Source organism: Mya arenaria, chromosome 12, assembly GCF_026914265.1.
Source record: "Mya arenaria isolate MELC-2E11 chromosome 12, ASM2691426v1".
NCBI classification, from domain to species: Eukaryota; Metazoa; Mollusca; class Bivalvia; order Myida; family Myidae; genus Mya; species Mya arenaria.
This window is the reverse complement of record NC_069133.1, coordinates 54,300,766-54,310,915: the sequence shown is the minus strand read 5'-3', so window position 1 is coordinate 54,310,915 and position 10,150 is coordinate 54,300,766. Positions and strand designations below refer to the sequence as shown.

The 10,150-nt window shown below is 35.0% G+C and overlaps 1 protein-coding gene across 1 annotated transcript; it reads left to right on the top strand.

Annotated features, from left to right (window-relative positions):
* The first annotated feature begins 26 nt into the window (after positions 1 to 26).
* Positions 27 to 7,473, top strand: LOC128211545 (ribonuclease H2 subunit A-like). The gene is made up of 8 exons (XM_052916456.1): positions 27 to 214; positions 2,487 to 2,558; positions 3,024 to 3,150; positions 3,758 to 3,845; positions 4,310 to 4,447; positions 5,212 to 5,299; positions 5,596 to 5,719; positions 6,369 to 7,473. The coding sequence occupies exons 1-8, from the start codon at positions 88 to 90 to the stop codon at positions 6,505 to 6,507; spliced, it is 903 nt and encodes a 300-aa protein (XP_052772416.1). The 5' UTR covers positions 27 to 87; the 3' UTR covers positions 6,508 to 7,473.
* Positions 7,474 to 10,150: the final 2,677 nt, after the last annotated feature.

The window sequence follows — 10,150 nt, the reverse complement described above, 5'->3', positions numbered from 1 at the left end:
ATGTCTTTAGAAACCGGTTTAACAGATTCACAATAAAAAAATCCGGGAAATTTCAACAATTTTGTCAGAAGTTATTATCACATAAAGATGGATCAGTCAAAATTTGAAGAAGACAATGCAAAGAATTGTATTTTACAATCGGAAATCCCAGCGATTGCGAAAACAGAACCATGCTGGCTTGGAATCGATGAAGCTGGACGTGGCCCTGTTTTAGGTATCCGAATTTAAAAGTTATCCGAAAAATGTGTATTTTATGCAAGCAAACTTGTTTCAATTACCATTAATGCGATTATAAGCTATACTTGGATAAAGTTGATGTTTAACGGCATACAAGAAGAACTAATAATATCCGGAGTGCCGATAAGATTTTAGGCCAAACAGTAGCAGTATATTAACTTGGTCTTCGTCTTCGAACTTGTTGTTCGTCTAGTTTTTCGGCTTGTTGTTGTTTAATTTAACTGGTGTAGGAGCTGTGGCAGCAGTTGCTGCTCCAAAATTAGATTTGCCTTTTAATGAAGAAAAGTAACTATAATGGTGAGACTGTTCCGATCCTTGATTTGCTCTTTGACAGTCTGTAAACATTTGCACAGACCTTTTCTTAATCCCAATATAGAGACTAAGAGTTCCATATCTACATCTATGCCAACAAGTTATCCAGTATAAATCTTGTTTTGCCTTGACACACCCTTCTTCAAAAGGACTTGGTTACTTTTATAACTCTCGAGGAATATAGCATCCCTTGTAAGGCTCCCCTGTTTGCACATGTACATGGCATCGTGTCATTTTTCAGCAGTAAACGTTTACAATTCGCAGACTTTTTAGCCAAAATATTTCACAGTACTCCGTGTTGTGTGAAGTTAGCAATGGCAGATTCGTTTAGTTATGTTATTTTGAGTGACTTTCACTAACAATTTTTGTGTTAAGTTTGTGATATTTTAATGATAAACAATGATGGATGTTTCACATCTTTACTTGAATTATGTTGAATGTATGTTGTTTAAGTTCTCAATTCATATTCTTGCTGTAGGCTACATAAATAAATTGCAGGAATGAAATGTAATAAATTTAAACAAGACTATCTTCCAGTGCATTCACATCCATGTATGCTCTTATGTACATTACAGATATTGCTTAGAAATAACCTGCTTTTTAAAAAAAAGTGCATCAATTGCTTGCATTCAAGTCATTTTTATACGCCCATCTTACGATGGCCGTATTATGGGAACACCCATGGCGGGCGGGCGGCTCCACAATGTTGTCCGCTCTCTAACTTGAACATTTCTCATCCAATTTCCACCAAACTTCATGAAAGTGTTTGTTGGTGAAATATCTAGGTCAAGTTCGATAACCAGCCAAATCGCTTTAGGCACTCCAGAGTTATGGCCCCCTGAATTTGTCAAAATTGGCCATTTTAGCTTTGTCCGCTCTCTTACTTGATCATTTCTCATCCAATTTCCACCAAACGTCATGAAAGTGTTTGTTGGTGAAATATCTCGGTCAAGTTCAATAACCAGCCAAATCGCTTTAGGCACTCCAGAGTTATGGCCCCCTGAATTTGTCAAAATTGTCCATATTAGCTTTGTCCGCTCTCTAACTTGAAAATTTCTCATCCAATTTCCACCAAACTTCATGAAAGTGTTTGTTGGTGAAATATCTAGGTCAAGTTCGATAACCAGCCTAATCGCTTTAGGCACTCCAGAGTTATGGCCCCCTGAATTTGTCAAAATTGTCCATTTTAGCTTTGTCCGCTCTCTAACGTGAAAATTTCTCATCCAATTTCCACCAAACTTCATGAAAGTGTTTGTTGGTGAAATATCTAGGTCAAGTTCGATAACCAGCCTAATCGCTTTAGGCACTCCAGAGTTATGGCCCCCTGAATTTATCAAAATTGGCCATTTTAGCTTTGTCTACTCTCAAACTTGAACAGTTTTTATCCGAATATCACCAAACTTGCTACTATAAATGTTTGTTGGTATATATTCTTGGCAAAGTTCTATAACCAGCCAGGCTCTTCAGGATTATGGCCCTTGAATTGGTCAAAATTTGCCATTTTTGCTTTGTCCACTGTCTAATTTGAACAGTTATCATCTGATCTTCACCAAACTTGCTGAAAATATTTGTTGGTAAAATAAATCGGTCAAGTATGATAATCAGCCAAATGCCCCAAAGCACTTCAGGATTACTGCCCTTGCCATTTAAGCTTTGTCTACTCTCTAACTTGAACAATTCTCATCTGACCTTCACCAAACTTGCTGAAAATGTTTGTAGCTATAAAATCTTTACCAAGAATGTTTGCCGGTATAAATGCTTTGCCAAGTACACACTGATTGTCTCTTGGGTACGATTAAGGATGAATCTTCTCAAAGGGCCAATGTGACAGTAAGTTGTCTTAGAATCCAAGAAATTATTCATGGGCGTATTTTGTGAGTGTCACTCTTGTTTTCTTTGTGATTTGATGCTACAGATAACAACATGGTTTGTTTAAGGGCCAATGGTATATGGAACATGTTACAGTCCCATTTCAAAAAAGGAAGAACTGAAAGCCTTAGGATTTGCAGGTAATTATAGATTTTTGAAATCTAAAATCTAAATCTGTACAACCTAAAACAATTTATTTCAAACTAATTTAAATTTTATTTTGATAAATATATTTAAGAAACAATGTGTGTTCAGATAAATCTTAGTCTTAATATATTATTTTTTTAGATTTAATAGATATGTGGCCACAAAATCCGCAGTTAAAAAAGAGCCAAAGTCTGTTAATATATGTTTCTTTGTACACATACACTTTTTTATTATTATTCAGTTAAAGATGAAACTAGTATTGCATTAAAATTTGAGAGAGTAAAAAATGCATCAACCTAAATTGTGTGCCTTGAAGAAGTTTGCTGTTTTGGAAAACAGGCCCTCACTAAGCCAGCAGGCTTCTTAAGATGCGATCAGTGTATCTTAGCAATGATTTATTTTCTTGGACTATTGCCAACCAAACCAATTTACTATTAGTAATATATTTTTCTCTTCAGACTCAAAGACATTGACAGAGGAACAAAGGGAGGCAATATTTGAGCAACTTACTGGTGCAGGGGAAATAATTGGCTGGATGGTTGAAATTCTTTCCCCTACATACATCTCAAATAGTATGCTCAGAAGGTAAGTTTAAATTAGGTGCATGATGGTGTGTCAACAAATATCAGCATTGAAAGAAATTTAAAAGATGACCAATGTGTCCCCTAGAATCATGTTTCTTATACTCAAAATCCTGTTGAGAAAGTGTTGGTAAATATAAGATTTAAGAGGAAAGTTTTTTGTAGTAATTTATCCAGCTAAAAAACGCCTGAGGTTCTGATCCTCCTTTGGAAATAAACCATTTGCAATTTGTAAGCTGAACGAAGGTTATCTGCTGAGAGCAATTTGACAGAGGCTGGCTCCTCTCCATGTGGAGCATTTAGATGTCATTCAGCATTGTTAAACAACCACCATTCAGCTTCACAACTGTTCTATTCAGCATTATAATTGTAAACTTTCTCTAGATAACACTGCACAGTTGATGTGGTGGGGTCAAGCTGTAATACAGCCAAGTTACATGGACATATCATAAAACTCTAAAAATAACACGCAAGAAGCATATAGCAATTTATTACATGCTTACTGATCTATTCACCATTAGACAACAACCTGTAACCGGAACTCCATACAATTTAGGGTATTTTTATTGAATTCTTCATTTCCTGTGACATGCTGGCTTGTTTGTTTTCAGAACAAAGTACAATCTAAATGCCCTATCTCATGACTGTGCCATTGGACTGATAGAAAAAGTCCTAGCTCAGGGAGTTCAGGTTGCGGAGGTGGGTCTGTGCAGTTAGGGATCAAACAAGACTTTGATGATGGGGTTTAGTTTATCACAAGCTCGAGGGAAGTTTAAATAAAATCTGAGGTTTGATTTCTATGTAGATAAAAAAAAATCCCTCACCTCATTTTAAGGTGACTTCTTTACCAATGTCTCTGGCTTGATCCATGGGTATTAGTTATCTGTCCTTGTAATTGTTTTTATGATGTATGGATTTAATTTTCTTTGTTCCTGTACAAATAATTGTAGTTGGCAAAGATTGTCATAGGTTTCACCAGATATTCACATGAAAGTTAATACATATATTTGAAATGACAACACAAATATGTTATGTAAGAATGACTGTTGTAAAGATTATTGATGCTTTTTTTGGTCAAAAAATGATTCAAAACTTTTGATAAACCATTCAATAAAAAAATATTCTTAAAGGAGCTCTAGAAAGCACTTTTGAAACCATTTCAGATCTATGTAGACACAGTTGGCGATCCGGGAAAATATCAGGAGAAACTCAAGGGTCTGTTTCCCGACATAGATATCACTGTTGCAAAGAAGGCTGACGCTGATTACCAGATAGTTGGGGCTGCCAGTATCTGTGCAAAGGTGAAGATTTAGCTCTGTCTTTCACAAAGTTTGTGAATATTCTGAAAGGCCTGTTTTAAAGCACATAAATCACCATTGCAAGATGAGGCCTATGCTATGATAATTACTGAACATTTGGGGCCACCAAACCTTGCACAACACCAACACTGTCTCTCTTTTTGCTCATCGTGTTCAACTTTGCATAAACGCTAATGCTGTTTTTCCCAAACCTCTTCCGGCAGTTTTTGTGCTGAAGTGATTATTGTATAAAAAATGTCTTTAAAAGAATGTTAGATGATCAAGCTACACTGACATTGTGTATAGTTCAAAGGTCATGTTTGTCTGGATATTTTGAATTATACTGTGAAAATGTGGTTACTGTTACATGTTGACAAAATAACAAGTCAGGTAGGTAGGGAAAACACTGTATTGTGTACACAATACAAAGTATGTATATTGTTGTATTGTTTACATACATACACATTCTGACATAAACATTTCCAGGAAAGTAACACAATTCAAGTAGACTAGTGCCACATAGTTTATAAATCCAACATAAGTAAATATTATTTAATTATGTATTTCTTTTTTACCCCCAAAAAAACTCATTTTATTTTAATAGTAAATGCCAATTAAAAATAAGGTCAGTCTGTTAAGTGCTACCAAACTGTTACCTGTGTTTTGCTTAAAGGCTTGTTGTACAGATGAAAAAACCACAACCTGGAACCGAAAGTTCTACATGTAAACTGTTTTTCTGTGTACCTTTATTTTAAAATTATTTGCAGGTTGCTAGAGACAAAGCAGTGAGAAACTGGCAGTTTCTAGAGGAGATAATTTTAGAAACCAATAGTTACGGCTCAGGCTACCCTTCAGGTAAAGTCAACATCAGCTTAACATGGTAAGGTTTACATTCCCCACAGGGACTTTTCTGGCAGCGAATTAAATAGGACTATTTCTGATGATATTGCCTTTAAAAATTTGCTTCTTTGACAATGATTCATACAGCAGACGATAGCTGTCAAACTTGCTTTTTTTGTTCAAAACACAATTGATATTCCTTTTGATCATTATTTAATTCAATTTCAAAGAAAATTGTAAGATAGTTGTATCCAATCATGTTTTAAATATATTAACCCAATGCTATTTTAAACCCCCATATTAACTTCCAGACCCAAACACCAAGAAGTTCATGTCGGATAGCCTGGATCGCGTGTTTGGATTTCCCCAGTTTGTCCGGTTCAGCTGGTCTACGGCAACAAAGATCATAGAGAAAAACGGGGTTGTCTTTCGATGGTAAGTATTCGCTTATTGATCTGTTATATTATGTTTCTGTGAATCTCAAGCTGAATATTTTGGCTTTTGAATCAAAGAACTTTATTGCTATTGACAAGTCTAATTGGGCCGAAAAGCATATCATACAAAAAAGATGCACTCTTACTCCCAAATAAGCAGTACCACATTTATACAATTGTTTTATTGAATTTAAAAGGGATAAATAAATATCTAAAACAATGGTTCTGATGAAGAATACTGTGTTTAATTTGAAAGAAAGGTGCATAAAGCACAGCATTTCTAGATTATGAGAGTTCTGTTGGTCGCCTTAAATCTTTAAGGACCAACCAGTCATTCAATTTTTGTGACACAATTACAATTTTGTAATCAGTAATTGATTTTTTTTTCTTTAAATGCATTATTTAAGAAGTAGTTTATCACTCCATATTATGTTTGTTTTATTGATTTTAATTATAAAATACAAGTATCACTTTAAGCAGTGTAGTAACAAGAATGTCAAATACTTTAATTGCTTTGGTTTCTGAATCAAACGATTTTAATCATTTTGAAACTACGGGAAATTTATTTAGTAACCTTAAGTAAGCAAAGTACTTTCTGCACATTAAATAATTTTATTTTCATAGATCAGATGTGTTTTGACATTTTTCAGGGACGATGACGATGATGAGGAGAATGATAACAAGAATACCCAGTCCCTGCTGAAGTTCATGGGCGGGAAGAAGGACCCAAGTGCCCAGAGGCACAGATTCTTCAAGGACCGGTGTCTTAACATTGCCACAGAGTTGTAGCAGGAATGGCAGTTAACATTGGACTGTATGGGCTTTCACTAAAAGCTTAAGTACTAGCGGTAAAAATCAACACATCTTAGCCTATACCTGGTAATATGTTTGCCAGGTTTATTCAAACAGTGAATTTCAAGAAGCTGTGATTCTTTAATACTGAGATCAAGTAAAAGTGCAGAAATTGAGTCTAATAACTGGAGCACTAACTTTCATGATTTGTTTACTGTTCAAATGGTGAGACATTATTAATATCAATTGGACTTTACTTAAAATATTAAGAATGATTTTATGAAACATAATAAGACTGACATTATATAGAACTATCAGTGCCAAGCCAACATAGGTTTTATGATTCAATGGTTGCAGACCACAGAAAGATTAATACTGTCATTAAATAGAAACAACTGTAAAATTAACTGTCAGTCTTGTTCAAATGGTCTGTATTGCAAGAAATGTATCTCAAAAGTCTATTATCCCAATTAAATTTTAGAGAAGGCAAAACACTGGACTGGTGACAGTATAAACAACATTAATTAATAAGTTTGTCTGTTTCACAGTTTGTAGAAGAAAACAGGTCTAGATATTATCACAGCCTTTTTTGTGGTTGTGCAAAAAAATAACTGGCCGTAACTCTAAAACTATTTTAGATATTTAAATGAAACTTGGTACACATTTTGCCAAAGACAATATGCACATATCAAGCAAACCCAGAACCCTGCCTCTAATAATTGTTGAATCAAAAGACAAGTGTGTTTGTTCTGCTGCGCTTTCGTATTGCAACTCTACACCTACAAATACAAAACAATGGTCAGTAGTTGCAGAAATAAAGATGTGATCCTAGCAAAGTTCATACTGTCCACAATAGGTTTGAAACATGAATGTGTTCACATACACTTGTGTTCATATGATATAGTACATGTATTTGCTGTTTAATTGAATTATATGTTACGAAATAAAATAATGCCTGATAAATGCATGCTTGTCTGCACTTTTACTTTCAGAGGTGTACCTATAGCATTTTTAATTGTACGCATGTGCACATGAGCAAACTTTTAATATGTGGAGGTCTGTTATTAACAATAGTTCTGAATGATGATTGTGTTCACATACACATATGTTCATTAGATATAAAACATGTATTTGGTGTCTGATTACCACCTGTTTGTCTGGTTTGGTACTTTCAAGGGCGTAGCATTTTAAATTATTACAGCTCCAACATGAGCGAGCTATCACTATGAGAAGGCTTTCAATTAGTTTGGTCTCATTATGTTGTACAAAGTGTTATCAGTACGGGTTTCCCATCCCTTAGGATTTATTAAGAAAACAGGCATAGAAGAACCATTTTCAAGCATTCTCAACATCAACTTTCAGTGGAATTACAACAAACTTTAACCAATAAAAAGTTAAATATATATTCTTCCCCTTCTTACAAAGTTTTTCTTGATCTCGAGATTTATGCTTTTGACATTTTGGTGGAACCAAAATTTATTTATAAGCCCAAGCGTACTTGTGTACACCTAGATACGAACCTGAGTTTTGATATGAACTACATGTATAAATGAAAGCACTGATAGTGCTGAAAGGCTGAGCGACTAATCCTTCTATTGGTTACTCGCTTGCCCGCAAAGTTACTCACTCACCATTAAGCTAATTTCACTGCTAGGGCAGTACCAAAGGGAGAAAATCACATTGAACAAATTATGTGTTGTATATCTGAGTTCCCTTCCCTTTAGTACCTTATTTTTAGAATTATTATGCAATCTTATTCCAATGAGGTCAAACCAAGAACTGCCCGGAGTTTTTCAGTTCATAGGAGTTTTCCCTCTCATATCCGTATCCATAAGTGTTTCAACTGTTAATTTCTTACTTTAAACTAGACGTGAACTGTTTTTGTTTTTTTGTAAATCAAACATTATTCCAGTATGTTTCACCAACTGATTTTCATTGCAATCAGGTATATTCTGGCATGATTTTCAACTCCACATGTACTCAGTTTAATTTTTGTGGTCTATTACAAGGTCTTGAGCTAAAGCTCAAGCCTACAAACAACACAACAACACGGATTAGTTTAAATGATCTATTACATTTCATACGCCTGGGGTTATAAACTTGTTTGGTACGTGTTTGGTTAAATGAATGTCGGACGAAGTGAACCACTTCCCAAGTGAACCAGGACTAAGTGAACCACTTGGTGAGACGAAGTGAACCATCTATATGATATATAGGGAATATTCTCTTAATGAAATATTATGTTTCAGAGTTTATTTTCCTGAGTATAAATGATTTAATAGATAATATGAATAAATTGTTAATCATATCAAAGTGTTTATTTATTAGAATTATGTATTTTGATTTAACAATGTTTTGAAAAAAGGAAAAGAAAAATGAAAAACAAAATACCTTTTTATTTAATCCTTATAATGAATATATTATCAATACATCCTACTTCCATATATGTTCAAAATTTCTCTATGTTTGTTATTTACACCTCAATCATGTACCAAAAACAAATAAGTGTGGGTGTAATTAATGGATAAATGTACTTTAATTTTAATTGGTAATTACTAATTAAACAGCTCACTTACATAAGCTGTGAACAGACACAGTGACATATGACTCAAACATTCTTTGATTAGTATGAAAGCCTGTATATAAGTTGACCATTTTATTGGTACATCAGTCAATACAGACAAACCCCAGCCATGTCAGCTGAATACCCATGCATCGCATGGAGGACGTATGTTACTGGGCAGTGATGGTTTCACTTATAACGTGAAGCGGGAGAAACCGGAGGAGGTGCTCTGCTTGGGTAAAGCAGTACGGCGATGACTACGTGTCAGAGGTCATCCCACACAACCACCCAGCTGATCCTACCAAGGCAGGGAAACGGAAGGTGGCAGTTATGGTGAAGACCAAGGCAGCTGCTAGTGCATTCCGACCGGCTGGCCAAATCGTGAAGGAGGCCCTGCGAGAGCTTGCTGAGGTCAACGCACAGGTGCAAGTCAAACCTGTGAACCTGCTAAGAACCGCCAACCGTCATCGCCAAGCTATGAGACCCAGTGACCCAAAACCTGATGAACTGGATTTCGAAATTGATTTGAAATTCATCAAAGCTGACATAGTGACATATGACTCAATATGACTTCCTCCTTGATGACATCATCAATGAAGGGGTGAACCAGAAATCACAGGCAAAAGTACAAGAATATACATGGGCGCTTCTTCGACATGTGGGATAAATATGAAGACGACACAACATCCCAACTGCTCAGGGAAGCTAGTCACCTGATTGGTATGGGTCCAATCCCAGCATCAATCGAAAACCGCAGCGAAGGCAATGAGTAATATGACAATAAATTGACTAATTGTGTATTGTGCTGTATGTATTCAAGTATTTGTGATCTTCATGTTGATGATATGTATGTTTCTATATTTTCACATGTTGTGTATTGCATTATGAATTATGTATTACCATGTTTTATGCCCATATCATTGAATTTAATTTATTTATATAACTTGCTTTTTTAATAACCATGTGCTTTGTATCATGTGCTTTATTATCAACATCAATTATTTGTACTGTAACATGTGTTGTTAATTTATTGATTTGTAATAAATATCATAATATTTATGCATCTCTTGTATTTAT